At 40.8% G+C, this 23,916-nt stretch overlaps 1 protein-coding gene across 7 annotated transcripts in view; it reads left to right on the top strand.

Annotated features, from left to right (window-relative positions):
- The window catches only part of tp63 (tumor protein p63), a 54,783-nt gene that overhangs the window by 14,129 nt on the left and 16,738 nt on the right, over positions 1 to 23,916 (top strand). For 2 of the 7 annotated variants that reach the window (XM_086047141.1, XM_086047138.1), the window contains exons 2-4: positions 6,589 to 6,705; positions 7,503 to 7,614; positions 20,714 to 20,971. In XM_086047141.1, the coding sequence (XP_085903267.1) occupies positions 6,695 to 6,705; positions 7,503 to 7,614; positions 20,714 to 20,971 (381 nt within the window). In that variant the 5' untranslated portion in view covers positions 6,589 to 6,694. Of the gene's footprint in view, positions 1 to 2,623; positions 2,786 to 3,803; positions 3,870 to 6,588; positions 6,706 to 7,502; positions 7,615 to 14,039; positions 14,254 to 20,713; positions 20,972 to 23,916 lie in introns of those variants that run through there. The other 5 variants (XM_086047140.1, XM_086047139.1, XM_086047134.1 and 2 more) reach the window with 4 other exon arrangements.

Genomic DNA, 23,916 nt, shown 5'->3' with positions numbered 1-23,916 from the left:
ACATTTACGGCCCATTTAAAATCTTATTTTGTCTGGGTACCGGGGGTTGCGGGGGTGGGATGAGATACCCACCCGCGATGCTTGATGACAGCATGATGTAGCCGCCAAGTCATAAACACACGCACATACATGTCAAATGAAGTAATCGAGGCTCAGTGACGGGCTCCCGCTGCCCGGGCCTTAGTGTAATTAATGATGTAAGGGAGTCGGGTGTCGGCCCCTCGTAAAAATATCCAATTTAATGGCCCGCCGCAGAGGTCGCTTTGTCCTCTCGCTTGCGCGTTAAAAGGAGCATTAACGGGATTTTGTCGCGTAAATAACCTAATGCTGAGATCTTACCCTGATTTTGATAGGATTTGATCAAATCAACAACAATACTGACATTCTCACAGGATTTTTGTCGTACGAATAACAGAATGCAGGGATTTTAACAATGTTTTTTATTGTGTGAATAACGTAATGCTAAGATTTTAACGTGATGTGAATGGATGTTGTTACAAGGCAATGCTGAGATTTTAGCAGGGTGTTTTGTTGAATAAATAACAACACTGAGGTTTTAACAGAATTTTCATGGAATTTTAGAGTATAGTTGATGAAAGGTGAACCTTTTTAATCAGACCTATGTTTCACAATGGGCATTGTGAGTCTCCTATTTACAGTTCACTCCACTTTTAACCGTAAATAAAGTAAAACGGCATGGTTACACGGTGCTAATTTAAGTTTTACATTCAAATTTGCTGAACAGAAAAGTTTAGGGCAAATCTAGCCACCATAAGTAACGACAATTAACTCTTGTTTTGACGATGCTGGCATGCCTCTTTGCCCAAACAAAAAACAAAATGAACAGCGCGACGTGTAGATTGCAATCTTTTTTTGTCGTTTCGTCTGACCCGTTGCAGAAATGAACACAACCTGCTTGGGAGATGTTGTGACGCTTTGATGATCCCAGATGTACTATAGAGGAGCTTAATTATAGAAGTACAAGGCGGATGACAAGGAAGCATCTTGGAGGCTGTGGTACCCTGGATACACTGCATCTATTTATTTGCGTTTCCCCCCACCATGACCCTCTCTGCCTTTTTTATTTTAGCACACTGATTCACCTGCTGCCCATCTAGGCGGCACCTCTAGGTTTACGCTCTCATGCCGAGACGTCGGGAGAGGCCGAGTGATAATGTGTTGGGAAAAAAAACGCTCATAGCTCAAACTCTTTGTACCCTTCCTTCTCGTGCTCGACGCAATGGAGGTTCAAGGCCTGGGGGGGTGCCCAGTGGTGGGTGGTAAATATGGGACGCCATCTCTATCAGGTTGTGGAAAATTGGTGATGTAGTGATCTTCTTTTAAGGGTGTGGGGTGTACGCCTTTACTCAGGGTCTTGAAAATTGTCGATCTAGCTATCCGCTAGACTATGGTTAAAAAAACGCTCATATGATTAGAACATATTTGCATTATTAATTAGGATGTATAGTATTATTCAACTTATTTTTAAGGGTGTACGTAGGAGAGAAGGGGTGCGTTATGTCTGTCAGCATTTCTTTAATTGTCCCATTTTTGTTGTAAATGTTTGGATGATGCATATTTTTTAAAAAGTTGTGCGAAGAACAGACGGGGTACGCAAGATGTTGTTATGTTGAAAATCAGTAATCCAGCTATTTGCCAGTTTTTCTACTGTTTAATTTTTGTTGTCAAAATTAAATGAAAATTAGCGACACGGTGACCCTCATTTTTCTATTCCTAAATTGTCACATTTTCATCTCGTTAGCATGATCGAACATGACGCTTTTTGTGCTTTTGTTTTGTGGGTGTGTGTAGGACAGAGTGGCTGCGCATTGTCTGGATGTTCAAATGCAACAATCTAATGAAGTTTGTATTTTCTTTGTTATTTTTCTTTGTTTTTAAAATAGTTTTTTTCATGGTGTTTGAAGGAAATAAAGGGTGTGTCATCTCTATCAGGATGGCACTTGTCAATTATGTTCTGTTTTTTGCTAGATTTAACCTGATTCCTTTAAATGGGATTGTTTTTCTGGATGTTGAGAATCAACAATTCATTTTTTTTTGGGGTCACTTTTCAAATGTTTGTTTTCATGATTCAACTTGTTGCATTTAAAGGACTTTATGTGGGGCTTCAAAAAGTGTGGGTAATTCTTGTCCTACAACAATAAAAATCACCTTGAGAGGAGTTAGCAAGAATGACGTTACCAAGCTAACAGCTAGCCTAGCTTCTTCTTCTTTTGTATTTTCCGGCACATCGCTGCTTCTCGCGTGTCAGTCCAGGTTCTACATTGGATTAGGTTTGATCAGCACAAACTTTAAAAACACACAACAATGTTTGAATTAGCATAAACATTATGCGCTTAAGGCTGACAACACAAACACGCACTGGCATGGGCACAGTGCGTGTGCGTGTGAGCGTGTGTGTTAGGGCAACGGGGTCAACTTGGCATGACATGTATATCCTAGCAACTGTGTGTTTGCGAGTAATATGTGGCACACACCAGCGTAGCCACCAATTGGTTGCTCTGGCCGATTAAGCCCCTCCTTCTTATGAAGCCAAAATACCTACATTCAAAACACACCTCACAACACTCCCACTCTGCACTGTACCACCAGGCACTTTAATGTTGATGATTTCTATTCATAGTGATAATTTTCTTGAAGTAGTTTTCACACTTTGGTCGGTCTAGATGTGGTGCTAGTACCTTTTAGTACTTTTGTCCATCTGGCATGACAACATGAATTCGCCCTACGCGACTGTGCAGTGCTATCCCGAGTTTCCCTTTCACCGGTAAGTACGGCGTGTGAGTGATGCTAACGGTGGTTAACAGCGTAAACGAAGTGAGAGAGGGTTTTGAATGTAAAATTCAATGGCAGTAGCTGGGAATCCCCCTCCAAAAGCCGCCCGGCAACAGTTGTGTCCGCCTGCTTCCTCAGCTGCCGCCAGGGCGGGATATATTAAGTGTGGAGTGCGACGGGTGGACAAGCGGAAACGCATGTGTTAAGTGCCATCAAGCGGCTGTCGTGGCCATGCGGAACATTTTTGAATGTTACCGGATGTTATCTCTTAAAATTTGTTGTATACTGTAAATTAAACAACAATTGGAAAGAAAAGTTAAATAAAAACAACACTTTTAGGAATGTTTATGTCAGTATTGTGCCCATTTTTTTCCCAGCGTCTTAGCAGGAGCTAGCTAGAGTTAGCTGTTAAAATTGCAGCACAGGTTCAAGAAAAAACAAGTGACTCTATTGAAGGGTTTGTATATCAGTGTTTGAATTTCAAAAATGAAAGTAGAAATTAAAGATATTTGACGATTTTGGTGATTTTAGGTGGGTCATGTGGGGCACTTTTTGCAATCATTGTTTCAACACAATGTCAGATGTTAACTGTTAAAATTGTAGCGCAAAGAGGAAGAAAATTGATGCAAATAAAAACAACAATAAACAAAAAAAATTTGATGATTTTAGAGGGTTTCTATATCAGTGTTGCCATGTTTATGATTTTTTACCTGTCTGTGTTTGTGTCTTAGCAGGATGTCAAGTATTAGCTGTTAAAAATTTGGCACAAATTCAACAAAAATGAATTGGATTTTTTTTTTAAACGTAACTTAGATGCTATTAGTTTGTTATTGTTGACCATTTTCTTAGCACAATGTCAAATATTGCCTGTTTAAATTAAAATATTAAAATGCATTTTTTTTTAGAAAGTGGGATAAAAAAGCTACCTATTTTGATGCTTATTTCAATGAATAAGACTGTGAGAGCATGAAGGTGTCTTGAGTGTGATCTGTGTTTGGATGGCTGAGTCTGGCGGAGGGGCGACTGGAACGACAAAGAAGAGCGGGATGAAGGCTTGAGATAAACACAATTTGTTGGTGACGTTAATCGTTCATTTTCATAAGAGGTCATTGATCAACCACTGGTTGTCTTTGTTTTTTGATGCTATTGTATTGTCTGTCTTGTGGGCATTTGCCGAAGTCGCTGACAGCTAAGGTGAGGGTTTCACCTGTTCATCAGCTAGCGTTAGCCTTTTTAGATAGATAGCACATGTGCTTTTGTAATGCAGTATAGTCATATGTTCCAAGTAACGATGACGCTCTCATTTTTACTACAATATTTCCATGCGCTCGAAGCACTGCTACTAGTTGACGGCGCCGACCGACCACCTGTTGATGTTAAAGTGTTGTCTTTTTTGCAAGTGTCAAAACACATCATTGGCAACAATCGACTTTACCACTTTGCATGTGATGATTCTAGCATAAAGTCGGCATGTCGATCAGTCGGTTCAACCTGAAGTGTGTCTTGTTGGTCCTCGGAGTCTGTCTTAAGCATTGTCTTTACATTCCCAATCTGAAGAGGATTTGACTTGAGAGTGTTTCACTTGTGCGGCAGGAGTCAAGGGATAAGTGCGGGAGAAACTTGCGGCTTTCTTTTGTTTGTCTATCATGTCGCCCTTTTTGAGGGCGGCTTGCCGGGGGTGGGCTGACAGAGCATCTTTGAACAAGTGATTAATAAGGACACTGGAGAAGCCGGGAGAAGCCTGTTTGTTTTGATTGCGTTTTCATCGGCCGCCGTCAGCAGACAATGGGCCGGCCCTGTTTTTAGAGTTGACCTCTGAACCGGCCCCCTGTCTGGAGGTCTTTAAGTGGAGGCCGGACAGCCTTCGCCTCGGGCCGACTACAGAAACCGGACACCCGCACCCAGACAAACAAAAGGCATCCGTCACTTGACTCTCGCAACCTTTTTCAAACACTTAAAAATAATGCTAATTCTCCTCATTAGGGTCAGAGTGATCAGAGCAAAGTTTTACTCAGCAACAATTTGGTTGGCATGTCTATCGTGAGTTGACCCACAGATATGTCTCAAGAAGTCATGCCCGAAATGACACAGAAAGTCTGCCATTTTGGTTTTAAGTGATAAGCACATTTAGAAAATTCTGCCTCCAGAAACATGAAATTTGGTAAGCATGTCTGAGTGGATGAACAAAAAAAAATCTCAAGAAGCCTTGGCCAAAACGTTACAGGAAGTATTCCATTTTGGTTTTAGGTGGCTAATTTCAGGTCAATCTGGCCATGACTCGATAAAACTCTGAAAATTCTAATAGTAAATACATTTTGAAAATTCAGCCCCCGAAATCTGATCTACTCAGCAACGTGGAATTTGGTTGGCGTGTGTATCAAAAGTTGAACTACAAAAAGGTCTCAAGAAGCCATGCCCAAAAAGACAGAAGAAGTCTGCCATTCTGGTTTGAAGCTAACATTTTAAGGTAATGTTTGCCATTTCCAAGGCCCCTTCAAAGACGGACGTGTGCAAGAAATTTTTCCCAATTGTTACCAAATTCTAACGTTTACAAGACAAATTGGTGGCGCTTCAGAGACACGACTTGTTTAGGACATTTTATCCAATCATACCAAATTTGTACCATGAATACCTCTTAATATATGTATAAGTTAATCACATTTTTAACTGGTTAATCCAAATGAGAGGTGCTAAGTGTTTTCCAGTTGTCCCTGCGGCAAATTATACGTGATGTACTTTGACCTGGCAAAGGTCAGCAGGTTGAACCACACCTAAAACACCCCACACCTCCTCTCACTCCCCCTTTCCACACCCTTCATCAATGTTACACTTGGTTTTGTTGCCTGTATTTTTCTGTATGGAATCTGCTCGTTAATTTTTTTATTTGTATTAATTGGGCAATTCTCTCTTGTATAGTATTTTATGAAAATGATTGTGTACAGTATATGTATGAATGTATGCATGTATCTATGTGTATCTATATATTAGGAGTGTAACAAAAACCTTTGAATTGAAAAATCGTTTTTGATTTACAAGATGCGAACCTATCAAATTGAAGCGAATCGTTCCTCTTTAAAATATCGAGATAATGTACGCATCATCATCTTTTACTGGAGATATATCTTTAAAGGAAGTATCACATTTGCAGTATTGACAAGTTTATTCATATGTATGTAAAATGACAACAACAAAGAACAAACTGATGGCATCATATCCTCTTATACTGAGCCGTACCATATCGAATTGGATCGTGATCCCACTGACTTGTACCGAATCGATTCATTCCACCTTAAAATTGAACCAACCTTGAATCGTATCACACCCCACCGAGATCCATATCGAATTTTTTCACATTTTTAATTATATAATATGAACATTTTATTGCACACACTCCATATTATATTCTGTGTAACATGTTTGTTGACACCGTCAGGGGGAATTCCAGTGGCCCTTTAAATAGTTTGCGCTCCACATTGCCCGTCCAGCTGTACTCATAGCACAAGTCGCAGTGGTGGTGGTATTCGGTGTCTGGTGTTTGGTGCTTGTCGGTGGTGGTGGGGGGAATTCCGAGTGTCTCCTGGGAGGGATGTGAGCGTGCGCCACTTGAGCGTCAACAATGGCGGCGTGAGCTGTGAAGCAGGTGTCAACTTTCAGCGCATTATGTGCACAGCAAATATTCACAATAGCCGACCGGCTGGCTGGGTGGCATCTTGGAAGTGTGCTGACGCGGCGGCTTATTGCTCTTTTATTTTGAAATCCGACGCGTCTGACTGAAGGTGTTTGGTGTTCCTGCAGACTCCGAGAGCGGAGGGACGGCCCCTTCCTCGCCGCCTCGTCCCACGGTCAGGTTGCGCCCGCCGCTGAGATCTTCAACCAGGACGTCGTCAACCAGCTATTTGACATGCTGGACCAGTAAGTGCACCCAAAAGCACTCACGATACCCTGCAGTGGAACCTCTAAAGCAGAACGCATATACAGCAGTTCTTTGCATATTCGCACCATTTACAAATTCACTTTTTTTTTTTTCTGTTAGATATTTGCTAAAAAAAAAATTAAATAACTCACGGAGTCACCATTTTTATGCTCAGTGAAATGCCACAAGATGGTGCCAGCGTCCTAATAGGAAAGTAGTACAGTAATCGGTGTCGGAGAAATCTGTCCAAGTGATACGGCTCGACTGAGAGACAAGCATCGTGTGCAAGGGAGGAGCCAAGTTTAGCCTGTGTTGTTAGTGGAAATTCCAGAGCTTTCTTTACCACATGTGCGTGGACAAGCGATCGTCAGTCTTTACTGAACTTAAAAAAACAGGATGGAAACAATTTTGTTTTTTTTAACTACTTTTTATCTAATTGAGTTCAATTATTTTTAAGATGATTTTATTATGTATTTTATATAGAGTAAGTGTAGTATTTGAATAGAGTAGAAGAGAATTACACCGCTTATCCTCACGAGAGCTGCGGGCGTGAGGCAGCCTTTTTCTATTCAATTGTTTTTGTTTGATTATTTCATTCCGTTTCCTGTTCTATGGTTCTCGTCACACTCCTGTTTGTCATCAATCGGACCCGTCTGTGGTGACGTCACAAAAAAAAACACCATCTGTCAACCATGACCTATTTGCATACATTTTTGCCTTAAAGTGAACGCTTGGTTCTGTGTAGATGTAAACTTTGTCATCTCATTGTCTTCCACTTTTCCTTTTTGTGCATTAGCTCCTCAATACATTCAGTATTTGGCGAGAGTCCGCCTCACGTGTCGGCGGGCAACACCATCCAGATCAGCATGGACTGCATCACCATGCACAAACCTGACGACACGCTAGCCGTGAGTAATATCGCTTTGCTGTCGCACGTTGAGAAAAATCTATGATCTTGTTTGATCTTCTTGCATAAGAAATGCATTATTGCTGGAGGGATTAGCATTTGGCTTCCTGATTAAGTCAGCATTTAGCGTCACCCATCTGTCGAGTATACAAGGTTCAAATGTGCTAGCAGTCGGAGAAACTCTCTCTAAGACAAGTTCGTCTTTGAAAGGGGCTTGGAAATTGCCAAAATGGCCACTTCAAATCAAAATGGGAGACTTTCTGTTCGTTTTACAGCCTTGCTTCTTGAGAGTTTTTTGTGCGTCTAATTGTGGTAAACATGGCTGACGAATTTCATGTTGAAAAGTAAAACCGGCTTCGGGGGCTGAAATTCCAAGATTGTGCATTTATTAATTTTTTGTTCTGTGGCGAGAAATTTGCCGCCATGCTCTGCCAAGCACAGTTTACACATATATTTCGATTTTTTTTAAAGTAGCTAAACTTTTTCTATAATGCAGCTACAAATAGCGGACTTCAAATCAGCTAACTAGCGATATGCTTAGCTATGTTTCATTTACTTCTGATCAATTTTGATGTTAAATTTATGTTGCGTTTTTAAAATGGTGGACCTTCTTTCTTTGTGAGCATGCCTTCTTGTATTCATGATTGACATTCCTACCAAATTTCATGTTGCTTAGTTAAACCGGCTTCGGGGCTGAGTTTAGCATCATTGTATAGTAGGTTAAAATTGCATCCGGGCAAAACAAGACAGGTTCGTCTTTGAAAGACGCTTGGAAATGGTCAAAATGAGCCTAAAATTGCCACTTCAAATCAAAATGGCACACTTCCTGTTCGTTTTACAGCCTTACTTCTCGAGACTTTTTCATGTGTCTATTTGGGATGGATGTGTCCATCAAATTGCACGTTGATACGTGAAACCGGCTGCATCTTGCTGGGACTGACTTTTCAAATGTGTGTAGGTATTAGTGGCCGTTTTTATGGAGAGAAAATTTTACCCAACACAAATAAGTTCTTCAATAAAATAACGGTATCCAAATGCATCTGATTACAGCTAGCTTCTATGAGGTCAAATTAGCGTTGCCATATACTCGCTTCGCTTTATTTGGCTCAATCGAGTTTGATGACAGCTGGGGTTTCCTCGGTCAGCCACCCTATGTAAAACTTTGCTATTTCCGATGACATTGAGAAGTTTCATGAGTGGTGCCCATGAAATGAAATAAGCTGCAGGTGACTTTCACTTTAAGTGGACGGGACTTCCAGGGTTTGCGGTCATCAAGTCGTACAACATTCTCCTCCGCTAACAATGGAATTTCCCCGGGACGGACTTTGATGCAGAGCAGCTTCACGAGTAGCATTATCAGCAGATGTTGTCTGGGAGGGCTCGCTGATATAATCTCACAGTGCACTCTGACCCCCGCTGACCGCCTCAAGGCGTCGGAGGTGGTGGCAGTGGGCTTGGAGCTTCATATATGTCGCTGACGATGCGTTTCGAAAAGTTTCCTTTCCCTTTTCAAGAAGCAACAGTCGAAATGCTTTTCGCTAATGTTGACGCGCTGCACCGTCTTGCTCCACCCGCATGCAATGCCGTAAATGCAAATGCTTCACAATTTAGCGTCATCAATTTGTCAAGTAAACGTGGCTCTCATTTGGCTTCTTGAAATTTTTTTGTGGGTCTACACATGATAGAAAAGTCTCGCAAGTTTCATGTTGTCAAGAGAAACTGCCTTTGCGCTCTTAACTTTCCAAATTGTGAAGTTTATTAGAGTTTCCTGTCATCAAAGTTTGTTGTCAATCTCAACCCTTGTGCCGTTGTGAAAACACAATTCTTTGCAATTTAGCCTCACTCATTTGTCTAGTGTACGTGGATCAAATTTGTTAATGATGGGACAAAATATCAAGGATGAGTTCTTTGTTGAGGGAATTGGCCATCCTTAAGCCTTGCCAAACCTTAAAATCACCACTATTACCCTAAAACACCCGCTTCAAAGCAAAATAGCAAGCATCCTGTGTGTTTTCAGGCATGGCTACTTGAGTCTTTTTGGTGGGTCTTCTCATGGGAATAGGCGAGCCAAATTCCATATTGCTGGGTAAAACTGACTTCAGCCCCTGAAGCATATGGAATTTTTCAAAATTGCTAGTGAGGCAAAGCGGTTCAGAGAAGAGACGGCAGAGACATCAGACTTTCTTGTTTCATGGCGAGTCATCTAACTTTAAATGTAGTTCATATTTGGTCATGATCTGACAAATTTCTTGGACAAGTTAGTCTCTGAATTACCCCTGGAAATGGCTGAATTGACTTTGGGGGGGGGGCGGATTAGGTTTAATTTTAACCTGTCCAGTTTTTCTGATCGTGACACTCAGGAAATACAAAAAAGGCGACCCTCGTTTGGGGAAGCCTGCAAGGAAGGCTGCAGGCTGGGAAACGTCGCAAATATAAATTTGCTTTGTGGAGCTGAGTGATGTTGCCTCCCCCAAGGAGGGGCTGTGCTCTCTTGATGAGTGATGACCCTGACCTGTGAACCGCCCCTCACCATCCCCACCTCCCACCACCACCACTTCCAAATTCTAATATATAGTTACTCTCATTTAAAAGTAATGCAATATTATATTGCAATGTTACTGTCTCTGAATTGAAACGTCTTACACTACAACCTGCGTTATGTTTAATGACAACAGCCACCTTGCTCAATATGAATAAACAGAACAACCACGGTGGTGAGATACAAGTTCAATTCATTCTGCGACCATGCTCGTATGTCTAAAAATATGCAACAATTTTAACAATGTGTTTTTTGATAAGAAAAAGAGCACTTTTTAACATTGAACTTTAACATACAGTAATGCGATAATTAAATCGAATGTAACGTTTTTGTTTTTTAACATGTTTTGCTTCACCTCAATTGACATGGCGATGCTCCTTCTGGTGTCCGCCCTTCGACCCCCTGGGTGCAGTATTATACAAACGTATTGATGGTCACTCCTCAGTAAGATGCAGCAATATAGTCATTCTATGCAGAGGATGAAGAATACATGCCTGTGAGATCTAGCACATTTTCCGTCCGCACGTGTTGCTCCACCACTTGTGTTGAAATCTGCTGTACCCCCTCTCCCCCCACCACTAACTCGCCCCCTCTAGCCTCCTTGAGGTGTGCCTCTGTCGAGTCATTAAATGTCAGCTTGCTGTTTAGTGCCCCGGAGGAACTTATTTGTATGGTGGAGGGTTTTATGTTTAATCTGAAATTCCTCCCCCCCCCCCCCCCCCCACTTGTAGCTGCAGGGCCACAATTTAACACAAGTCCCATCTCTCATCGATCAGTGTGGATGTCTCCCCCACCTCCCCACCCATGTAAGAGTGTAGTGGTGGAGGTTAGGGTAATGCAAACAGAAGGTAGAATAACACTGAGGAATGTAGTGGTAGAAGAAACGTTATATCCTGCCCCTCAAACAGCTGATTTTACACATTGATAACACAGGGATCAGCTGTGTGTTGAGTCAAGGGGCTATCGAGGTGCAGGGACGGGGGTGGCGGGGGGTGTTGGGGGTTAGGTGACGATGGCGCACCTTTTCAGAGCTGTGGAGTGGCTCGGTCATCACTCGGGATGGGAGATCGCGTTACGTGTTTGCGTTAGTGCTTCCTGTCTGTTCCCAGAGCCCCCCGCTGGTAAAAGTCAGTCAATATTTTGCCTTTGTTTCCTTGCTAGCGATGGCAGTCATTGTTTTGAGTCGATGCGCAAATGCAGTAAGCAAGGTCTAAAGACAGTTGCTGGCACGCTTGTTCTAAACGTTGAGTCCGAAGATGAATACAGGGGAACTATCCGAAGGGTTAGTTCGTGCAACTGCCTCAGGTCGTGGACAGTGTTGTTGCCACTGCTGAGTCCTGCCCGTTGCTAATCAAAGCAGCAGCACCTACTGAGGCAGGAAACTGTTTACAACAAATATATTGGGATACGCTTTGATGTGTTATGATTTTATTATGATCATTTCTTGCCAGTTCGTCATGATAACAAATTGCCTCGGTAGGTGCTGTTGTTTTGGTTAGCAATACCGTTCAACGACTCGTGTCAGCATGTTAACAATAATGTCTGTGTGAATGTTCATAAATTCAATATAGTAAATTAAAGTAAGAACATTTACATTACATACTAAATAAAATAAAGGGGAAAATACAGTACTGTAAATACAAAAATCCGAGGGTCCCTTCATATGTCCATCCGTACTATACAATTGTGAGCTAGCAGTGGAAGATCTAAGTGACCTGTCTGAGGAGGCATACCCTGTTGCCCTTTGGTCAGAATGAATGGAAAAAGTCTCCCGGCAGACCTGAGCTCTGAGCCCTTGCAGTTAGTCAGTGTCTCCAATCAGCAGCCCCACCCTGTGTTACACAGCCTGGGGCGGGCGCCCACGGGGGTCGTGGGTCAACGCATCAACACTTTAAAGTGTCCGGCGGCCTTGTGAGGGGGATCATTAGCCCACCTAAACAAACTTCTAATTATGGTAAAACAACACTCAGTGGCATCTGCGCAGTGGCAAGGAGACGCACAGTTAGTTGGGATGAAGCATTAGAACATTACACTAACGGAGATGGAAATATTGCAAGTGAGGAAAACAATGCTACTATGATGTGACATGCACACTTAGCTAGTTGCGAAATCAGCTGTTATGCAGTTCTATTTTTGGGATTAAACACAAAAAAAAAACACAAAATAAATAGAGGTAAAAAAACAAAACAAACCAATATAATTCAAAATGTCATAATTATCATATTGTGTCATAGTTGGATCGAATCGTATCATAATTCGATATGATCGCATCGTATTTGGAGTCATTTGTACCATAACTGTAGTGAATCTTATTGTATTGTAATAGTGAATCATGTATCATAATTGGAGTGAAATGCATCATAACTGGAAAAAAATCGTATCCTATCGGAATTGATATGATATTGCAATTGAATCAGATCGTAATTTACGTGATTCGTATCATACTTTGAATCATCTCATAACTGACTTCGTAATTTGAGTGAATCATATATTCTAATCCTATCACCTTGTAATTAAAATGACTGTATCATTAATAGAAATGAATCCTATCACAATTGGCTGTAATTTTTTCATGTTGTATCGTAATTTCTGTGACTCACATCGTTATTGGTGAATCGTATCATAATTATAGTGAATCGCATTATATTGGGAGTAGCGTATGACATGCGGTGTACTGCCGACTTGACTAATGAGCTTGTAGTAGCATCAAGCTAGCTGCTCCTTCCCACAACACTTCAACAGCAGTTGTTTGCGATGATACAATACAGTACAAGGCATCCACATTGTTGTTGGGGTGGGGGTGGGTTGGGGGGGTTCTCGTGCATTAATTGTTGCTTGGGGGAGGTCACTGGTATGCTAACCAAGCTGGCGGCTGCAGCCCTCACTCGGTCTACAGACCCTCGTTCGTAACAGACTTTCGTTTACAATTGATCGAGAGTCGTTTTGTTTTGTTGCATCCATTTTTACAAGCGTTAGCTATTGGTTTATCAATTTGTTAGCATTCGGAAAATATCAAGTAAAAAGGCTATTGCCGTTTTGTTATACTGGCACAGGATTTTGTTTGCGTTTTTGGAAGACGTCAAGTCAAACGTTGGTGGTTTGTTTTACTGATGTATCATTTTGCTTGCACTTTTAGAACATATCTTAAAATGCTCTTTCAATGTTGTCAGTTTGTTTCACAAACATATCATTTCATTAGCATTTTTCAATTTTGAAGTAAAAACAATGCTCAAACATCACTGTTCTGTTTTAGTGGCGTATCACTTTTTAGAAGGCGTCAAAAAAATTCTTTGTTTTCACTTGCATATTATTTTGTTGGCATTTTGTAAATAAAAAAGATGGTGTGTTTTGCTATTGTACCATTTTGTTGTCATTTTTAGATGACATTTGGTAAGAATGAAAAAACTTAAAATGACTAGTTGCAGCCCTAATCACTTTATTGCATGCATTTTTCGAAAACGTGAAAGTAAAAAGTCCGCTTCAACATTAGCTGTTTATTTCACCAGATTATCATTTTGTTAGCATTTTGCTGCCATATGAATTCAATTACCGTGGATTCCTATATATTTTCTTCCATATCTCAAAAAAGTCTTTAAATATTTCAGATTTGGACTTTAATTTTAAAATGTAAAAGGAAAAGCTCTGAAGTTGTGGCAATCTGAAGTCAAGGTGCCACTTAAATCTGATGCAATACATTAAAATGACCAATTTTCCGTCCCTCCCATTGGGACAAAAGTACTTGAGGAGTTTTTGGAGAAGCAGCAGCCTCTTCCCAGGATGGGCGTGGACTCAGGTAACTCACAGGTAGACCTTACACACCCCTCCACCTCCCCACTTCCACCTTCACGGTATATAAGAGCCCTCCCATGGATTCCGTAGGAGCTTCTTCTTCTTCTCCTCGCCCGTTCACGTTGCTAACCAAGCATCCCATCTGCCCCCAACCGCCACCACCACCGATTCAGCGTCATTTGCGCTCCGTCTCGAGTAAAGATTTTTCAGGGGGGAATCCTGGAGCCGGTGGAGCAAACAGCAGCCGCCCTGCTCAATCTCAGCGCCAACATGTTGTACCTGGAGACGGGCACCAGTACGCCCTACAGCGAGGTAAGCTTTCAAGGTTCCCTGGCCTCAAATTGGCAGGATCCCCCACCAAAATAGCCCAAATATCGGATTCATTGGGATTTCATTTGATTGACGTTCATTTTTTGGTTGTTGGATTTGCTGGACGAAACCAATCGGAATGTTAGCATGTGTGGAATGTAAACACCTGGATGTGCGGGCAAAACGGCGCGTGTTTAAATTTGTAAGCGTCAAATGTCTTTTCGAAGGTTTTTGGTTTTGGTAACGTGTGGGGGAAGAATATTGTGATTTTTTTTTTGTTTTTGTCTGAAAAAATTTAACAGTTCACTTTTTGTTTTTCGTACTTCCGGAGGAACAATATTTGAGAGTGCAAAAAAAATCCAGAAAAATCTCAAGGCAATTGTCAATCTATTAAAAAAGAAATGCAAAAACTCATGTTTATTTATTTTCTGTGATTTTCATTTTTTATAATAATGTTAGATGTAACCTTCCATTCATTTCTTTTTTTTTTGTACAATCCAAAATATTTACATCTTTCTCATATTGAATTTCTATGAGATTTTTGCATGCGTCAGACTCATCTCAGCAGCTTTTGCACGTAAACTGCACTCTTGTGTCATGTCAATGCCCTTGTAAATTTCTTTTCGAGAAAAATCAATCGAAAATTTGTTTAAGGTCATTGCTTGGACATATTATTTTACATGAATAGCTTCTGTATGACTCGATGTGGCTGTCACGTTTGTGTTTTTACTTTCACTTATAATTTTAAATTCTTTAGGTGAAGGGAAACCACACCTGGAAAAACACAACTTGTGTGTGTTTTTTTTTTTTTAACGACAATATTCGGAGGGCGGGAATGTTCAGAAAATCACTTTAAAGTCATTGCTAGGATGTTTATTTTTTAATTCATAGCTTCTGCTGGACTCTAATCAGCTGCAGCTTAAGAATATGTCATTTCAATGACTTTTGGAATTTTTTGGCAACCTAAACCACACCTTGAACAACACAACTTTGGGTGTTTTTCAGACAAGCTTTCCATTTGAGGAGCTTATTTTTTCATTCTGATTTCCTTTGAAAAAAAAAAAAAAACATAACTTTTTTTTTTCCTGACACAATTGCAATTCGAAGAGCTCACAAACTGTCGAAAATTCCTTTGAATTTATTGCTGTTGTGTTGATATTTTTTGCGTTAGTAGCTTCTTTCGGGTTCCGTGCAAGTGCAGCTGTTGTACATAAGCTAGAATTAAATGTAATTTTTGTCATTTCGATTTCAATGGGCAACATGAACCACATCTTGAAGAGCAAACAAAAAAAGCTTGAGTTTTTTTTTTTGTTTATTTTTGTGTTAGTAGCTTCTGTCTGTCTCTATGTGACTAACTTTTATATGTCAGCTGGAATCAAATGTCATTTCTGTCATTTTGATTGAAAACAACTGCGTGTTTTCTGACATGTTAGATGTTATTAGCTTTTATTGGAGTCACAGCCTCATCTTGTGTTTGTAATTTGCAACCGTCTTGGTGATTTCTTTGGGCTTCCCATATGCGTTTGCGAACCACACCCTGAAAAACAATCTGTGTCAATATTCAAGTGAGGGTTTTTTGATGGTCTTCAATGTTTCCCGGAGATTCCGTTTGTGAAAAGTTGTGATTTAGTCGGTGTGTTTAGGTGAAGCATACCTGGTTGTGCACTTTTGTGGTATAAAAGTGAAAATGCGTTGAAAAAAAGAGTTGCTGACTGTGGAAAAGCAATCAGAGTTGCTTGGTTCTGAAAGTCAAGCGCTGTGATTGATGTCAATGCGAGCCACTGTTGTGATTTTGACAGTTGAGTTGCTTTCAAAGCGTTTCCTAGTATGTCTTTTTTTTTTTTTTTTTTTTTTTTTTTTTTTTTTGCATACAACGGGATGTCTTGCTTAAGTCGATCCTTTTGGTCTTTGATGCAAGCGTGAGGCCCGGGTCGCAGAGGTTATGATGACAACACAGTCAATCTTTTGTAATGAGCGACTTGCATTCCATTGCACTTTTTCCCGGAGGCGGAAGTGGGAGATGTCCAGCTCAATGGTTTTCCGGAATGTTATCAATTCAACCAGCTAATTGTGGATACTTATTATCTTTAAAATGATTATATTTGGTATTTTTTAAAATAGATTTAAATATGTTTTAGAGTCGAGTATTTAATGACAGTTTTTTTTTTTTACTCCCCAAAAATAATAGATCCATCTCACTGCCCAGCTGCCAAATTTGAATATTTAATGGGTTTTGGGGTTAATTTAATTGGTTGCTTTTAGGCTAACAATTTGTACAGTATGTGTTTTTAATATTTATTTATGTCTTTGGTACGTGGGTGGGTGTGTGTGGTGGCCCTCTCAGATTGCAGGTAGCATTTAGCAGGTGTGTGGGGTCACTGTCTTTCAACCTGTTGTTAAGCAAAGCGGGTGGTGTGGGGTGGGGGTCCTTAAGTGGTGTCTGGCTCAATCCCACCGCAGAACTGAGGGGGATCGCGTTGCAAAGTCCCCCCCCCACACACACACACATCCACACACCCCACCAAGCCCCCTTAGAAGCGGACAATGCGTCTGTCCGGGGCTGGTAATTGCTGTAATGGTGTGTTGATGTTGATACAATCACCTGCTGCCATAGGTGCGGAGAGACCACCATCTTTACCCACCCCCAAAAACACCACCCACCTCCACCCAGACACACCTCCTTTAATGACCCCACCACCCAGAACCCCTCCAGCGACTATGGTCACTCATGCTAACCCCTCCCTCGGGCCAAGTTGGCTTGAATTCCTGACGGATTCCGAAAGTGTTGCGCGCGCAACCTCGAAAGTGTGGGAATTTTTTGACTTTCAGCCAAATATTGCAAGTAATTGGTTGCCCACCCAAAAATGTGGTCATTTCGGATTATCGATTCCATAAGATGGCGCCAAATCACTTTTTTTTCCATTAGACAAGGCAATGGCTGGACTAAATGTGCCCCCCGCCCCTCAGTTCATCTTAGTTCCTTGGCAACAAGATGCTACAAAATGGTGCCAAAACAATATTCTCAAATTAGAAACTATATTATTATTATTAACTAGTGCACATAACTATAAGCAAATGTATGCAGTGATGCTATAAGTAACTGTTAGCAATTGTATGCTAGTGGTAATGTTCTGAGTGAATGCACACAATTTTATGTTCGCAGTGATACTTGACATAACCAAACAATTGTACAGTTAAGTTACATTCCAGACCACCCCAGCAATCAGTGAAATCTGCGATATGGAAATAGCCTATTTAGATATTCACTGGGCATGTTTTTCTACAATTTATGGCACATTTTTAAACGCCTGAAAACACACTTTATGTATGTTTGCGCCAATTCCCTAGAAAGCTTTCAAGAATTGTATTTATGAGGCGAGGAGATGCTTCATGTTCAGTGTAGGATTCTGTGTTTGGTCAGAAAAGCTTGTGTCCTGCTCCCAGTCGGCCTCAAATGCTTCCAAACTTGGCGACCTTGGGGGGGGGGGGGTAACCCGACAGGCTGCTGAGCCTGTCAAGGGAGGATCTTGATGTACGTTCCCAAAGTCCTCGGAATGTTCTGGAGGCACTTATTAAACGCCCATTATGGCGGAGTCACATCAAGGAGATTTCCTTTTTTTTTTTTTTTTTTTTTTAATTTACTCAAAGGCGTCATCCTGATTTCCAGACAATTAAACAGCAAAACCTTGATGACCGGGCATTTATTCCCGAGCGGCTGGAATTCCGACGCCTTTTCTTTCTTCCCACTGTTATTTGATCATTATCACCTGTCGCTTCCGCGTCATCGTAGCGCACCCCCACCAGCATGCACACTCACCCCCGCTACCCGACGAGGCAGTGATGTCACTCATTCGGGGAAAAGATGGAATTGTGTAAGAATGATTCCAGTCAACCCTACAATTTCACACCTTTGGTTGTCGTATCAGAAGCCTCTTTTTTCTTTCTTTTTTTTTTTTTTAACTCTTTACACCATTTTTTCCATCTTTTTTTTGTGTTGCTGTATCAAGAACACTACGAAAAGGGTTGGAAAATGCCATCTTTTACTGTAAAAGATTTCCCACCTATCTTTCCATGTTTGTGGCAATTTTATAGAATAGCAGCATGGGAAAAGCCACCTTTTACAGTTACAAGAAGAAATTAGATTTTATCCATCATACAAAAATACAAACTAATTTTTAAAATTGCATAGGTTAAAAATTAATGGGCAAAAGCATTGCTTTTGAAGCAAAACCCTCCCCCCCAAAAAATGTGCTGCGATGTATGTGTGAAATGAACAATTGTGTTTATTCATAGCGCAATATTTGAATTTTTAGTGAGGTTGATAAAAGTTTTGACAGTTCAGTTTTATATTGTTTCTTTGAGTATTTCTTACATCAAGTTATATATTAAAGAAAAATACTCAAAACAAATCAAATTCCAATATATGAAACGGCGCCAATATGAAGTGGTGGGATGAAGTCAACCTGGCAATTCTCCGCCTGTTTATACTGTATGTGCAAGTTGTGTGTCTTGTTTCCCCAAGTTGCTGTTCTGTATAAATGACACAAAATTGTGTGGGGGGACAAAGTCAACACCTGCATGGCCTGCACTATTGTGTCCCCCAGACCTTTCTAAGCGTCTGTTTCCGGAGCTTAGCGGGGCCTCGTCGGGCTTTTGACCCGCATCCCGCTTGCACTCAGGTGACCCCGTTGCGGTGGTGGCGGTGTGTGCGTTTCCTCATGCGTGTTTATGTGCGCGTGTGTCAAAGCAGAGTTTCATAAGGGTCCGCTAACACCTGGCCAACCAGGGGGGTGCGAGTGGGAGAGACAGCTGTGGTCATTCCGGGAGCGGCTGGAAATAAATCCACGACAGATTGATGGCCGTCCCGGAATGTGGCGCTTATAAACGGAACGGAATGGCTGCGTTTGAAGACGGATATGTTTTGGATCTTTTATCTCCTGGAAAGCCAGGAAGGTTTTTTAGCCGCGTTAGCCATTAGCGCCCAACTGTGTTTCGCACCATTTAGCTTTGATCTTTTAACATGTTTTTCAAGAATGTGGACCAGACTTTGGGGTATTTTTAAGTGCACAGGTGTCGCATAATCCCTCATTAATCCTCTACATTCAATACAAAACACAGTACACAAAGATCAAGGTTGATTAGACATTCTTTTAGGTAATAACAGACAATTAAATTCTTTGACTAAAAATACTTCTGTATTTCCCCCTCAAGTAAAAAAGCCCAACACTAATATTTGCCTTTTCCTCCTGTGTTGATCCCAAATCACAACCTCACGATTTAGCAGATTTAAGAAAGCATCAGCAATTCATAAATTCACCGACAATATTTGTTGCAAAAATCTGACTTTGACAAAAAAATGTGAGTTCAGCAGTTACATTATAAGCATGATGAAATCTATATAAACAACACCAATGTAGAGTAGAAAATGTCCTCTTTTAGAGTCGTGTTGCCCTTTTTTTTGTCGCCGTTCTATATGAAAACGCCAGCCAAATGTGTGACAACACAATTTTTTACAATAAAAGTTGGCAAATGAACCAAGACATACCCCTTCCAACTCTCAGTAGTTTAACCTCCAATTGATAGATAGATTGAAGATAATTTCCTTCAGCCAGCCTCCTCTAGCTGCATGTCATCTGACTAGTTTTTTCCTGTGGCATTATCTAACCGGAGTGAGCAAATGCTAATGCTATTGCTGTTGCTATTGCTATTGCTATTGCTAATGCTAGTTTAGCTAAGCGAACAAGGCTACTAATAACCCCGGAACGGCGGACTGGAACTCATTTTAGGTCAGCAGTTATGGGATCATTTTGGCTACCCGGTTGAGAACAGACATGGAAATTGCGTAGGCAACAAGACTTGAACTACTTGCCATAAATTCCCAGCTGTAACAAAGTACAAAGTTACATTTAACATAAATAGCAATAATACAACAACACAGACAGTGAAAGCAATCAATTAAAGCACAAACTAAGTGATACTAACACATACAGTAGACACCGGAAAACAACAAAATAGTGTCAGTCTCACGATGTGTCAAAAGCTAAAGAATAAAAATGTGTCTTCAAACAAGTTTTAAAAATGGTCAAAGAGGGGGATTGCGTAACATTTAATGGAAGGTCATTCCAGAGGGAAGGACAGGCAACAGAAAAGTTGACATTTTATAACATGCCACTCACCTTAGCGGCTCATGGCAAGCAGCTAGCCGCTAAGAAAGCGCCGATATACACTTGCAAGAGCCGTCACACTACTTTTCAATCCCTACTAATCTTTTTTTTAACAAACTAGGCATACTCAAAGGTGATGTTTTAGCCATCAAAATCGCTATTGTGGTTATGAAGTCACTTTGTCCTATAATCACTGTTTCCCGAGAAGAAACTACAGTTTGATGATATGCACAGTTTAAATTGAAGTCAAAAATGTTGATTATCTAAATATGAAAAAAAAAATTGTTGTCATCCCCCAGTCTCAGTACACCAACCTGGGCCTGCTGAACAGCATGGAGCAGAACATCCAGAACGGAGGCTCCACATCCACCAGCCCGTACAACACGGAGCACGCCCAGAACGGCGTCACGGCACCGTCGCCCTACGCCCAGCCCAGCTCCACCTTTGACGCCCTGTCGCCCTCGCCCGCCATCCCGTCCAACACCGACTACGCCGGCCCACACACCTTCGACGTGTCCTTCCAGCAGTCCAGCACGGCCAAGTCGGCAACCTGGACGGTAAGGCAGTGTCTGCTGTTTTCATTGTGTAGCCTATTTCACACGAGGACCCGGTCAAAAAAAAAAAAAAAAAAAAAAAGATGTTGTCTGACAGCTGATTTTCAACACAACAAATGTGCCAGAAGTGACTCTATAGTCATTTGCCGCTTTCATTGTGTAGCCTGTTTCACACAGAGAGCCAATCAGCAGTGAAATTATTAGATGATGTCAGCAGTTTTTCTTTTCACGTAATGTGAAAAGTGAGAGGCAGGTATATACAGACTCCTTTTACATCTAATTTTTTCATTGTGCGGCCTGTTTCACACAGAGAACCAATCAGCAATCAGTTGATTCAATATTGTCACCGCTTGTCTGACAATCACTTTCAACACAGTGGCGCGAAAAGTGGCAAGTCCTGCATATGCAGACTGTGTACTTGTCTGCCTTTTTCATTGTGTAGCCTCTCTCGCACAGAGCCAGTCACCAATCAGAAAATTAGATAACTAGTCTTGTCTGAGAGCTGATTTCAACACAACAGCGAGAAGTGGGTGGCAGCTGGCAGGTATACAGATGCTGCTGTGTATATCGGTCATTTTCATTGTGTAGCCTCCTTCACACAACCAGCACAATAACTGCATGAGAACACTTCCACACACCTTCCCCTCGTCAGATGTTTGCATACAATAATTAGATAAGTTCAGTGCTCAATGGTCAGCCGCTTTCGGCAAAAAGGAAGTGAGTGTCAGGTATAAACCGACGCTGCCATTTTCATTGTGTAGCCTCTTTCAAACAGCATCCCTCAATTAGATAATAAGATGACATAAGTGTTTGTCAAAAAGTTGCTTTCAACACAAAAGAGCGGGAGAAGTGTCAAGTAGAAACCACTCTGTATAACCCGTCCATCGTTTTCATTGTATAGCCTGTTTCGCATAGCAACATACCACAATCAAATAATTTGACGACATGAGTAATTGTCTGAAAGTTATTTCCAAGTGAGTGTCAGGGTTACATTGTACAAATGCTGCTCTGTATACCTCTCACCTGTTTGTATCGTACAGCCTATTTCACACAATAGCCACATCAGAACACTTTCACGCGGCAGCACTGCATCCCAAAATCTGATTATTAGATGACATCAGAAACATGCGTCACTGAAAATAGGAGCGGCAATCCAGTCAGTTGTGCTTGTGGTTGACTTCTATTCCCATTTCTTTCTTTCGGGGGGAAAAAAAAACATTTTAAAAGAACTAGTCGCCATGTAGCAGATGTGGCTGGTAATGACAGAGCGGTCGCCTGGCGTCACGTGGCCACACCTGGACGGCAGCTGACCTCTGTCATCACAACACCATAAACTTTAACCCGCTGTCAGCCTTGTGAACACCTAAAATTGTTATTACTTCCCCCAAGGTTCTGTTTTCATCACTGTTTTACTGAATGAGAGCCGTGACAGAAGCTGGGAATTTAACACCTGACATTTACTTCTCTGGCCCTGGCGCGTCGAAAGCAATTGTCAAGATCCTGCCGTAGTTTTGTGTAAGAAAGCCGAGTTGGATAAATCATCTATCTTCTACTGTGGCTTTGTGAAGCAAATGAGTTGGCAGAGAGTGATGCCATGACTTGTAAACAGCTGGACTGCATGGCGCTCATGTGACAACCTCATTCAAAATATGACAACATACAAAATGGCAGTAAAGTATTGCACAATGTGGCCTAAGGAGTGCTGGGAACGGTGAGGTTGTGACACCGAGCGTATTCCCGCACGCCGTTTGGTCTGCAAATGCCACACCCCACACAACCGCACAACCAAACTGGGACCGCAAGTCACGCGAACACATGATCTGATCGCAAACAAATATTACAAAATAATACATACCGCTAAAAACAATAACGGAGTGTTACAAGGCAGTTCATAATGTTATAATCAAAGTGTCTGTGGTTGCTTTTACTCAACTGCAGAGAGTGCAAGAAAACTATTAGGGGTAAGGCATTTGTTTTTTACAATGTTTTTTTTTTTTTCACCAATCCACTAATTTAAAAAAAAATCATTATTTTAAAATACTCACATTCTTTCATCAAACATATATGATTTTAAAAAATCTGAATTTCAACTGTCGTAGTAAATGTATAACATATTTTTTTTAGACCATGTATATCATTTTTGATGAGGCAAGAATCCCCAAAATACTGTTTAGAAATTAAAAATATATTTTGCTGAAAAATTAGGAACTGTGTAAACATTTTTTTTAAAGTATAAAACAAAATTTACAAACAAACAAAATTCATTTAAAAATATTTTGGGGGAAAGTTTGAAGAAATATAATACATTAAAAATGTAAAAATTAAAACAAAATTCTATTTAATTCATAAAAGTATATGATTATTCAATATTTTAGACATTTCGAATTTTTCAAATTAAAATGATTTGAAGAAATGTAAAAACCAAAAAAACTCCCGCGATTACGATTTAAAAAAATATGTTTAAAATAATATTTCTGCAACCAGTTCATGGTGTATCCCGCCTACTGCCCGACGACAGCTGGGGTAGGCTCCAGGACGCCCTCGACCATTGTGAGGATAAGCGGTTTGGATAATGGATGGATGGATAATATTTGTTCAAATTATTACCAAAATTAAGGCTATCGACTTGTATATTTTAAAATTGTACTTTTTAAACACAAAATTGGGAGGTATGTTTTGTTTTTTTAATTGATAGCCTGTATTCAGATATATAATAAATCGGCACTGTCCCGTGAAAAACCCTTATGCCCATTTTTTTCAATTTTTCTATGTTTACGTGAATGGGCTTTCTGCGTTACAGACATCCCATTAACGTGAACATTACACATTACAGTATTGTACATATCCACCACTCCATATATTTTCTGAAGATGACTGTCCTCAAGATGATCTTTTTATGTCTAGATCAGACCTGCCCAAAAACAATCGTCTATTACTTTCTATGATCT

This window comes from Filicampus tigris, chromosome 12, assembly GCF_054856515.1.
Source record: "Filicampus tigris isolate MCC_2025a chromosome 12, RoL_Ftig_1.0, whole genome shotgun sequence".
NCBI lineage: Eukaryota > Metazoa > Chordata > Actinopteri > Syngnathiformes > Syngnathidae > Filicampus > Filicampus tigris.
Note: the sequence above shows the minus strand (reverse complement) of the source record. Positions and strands in the feature narration are given on the sequence as shown.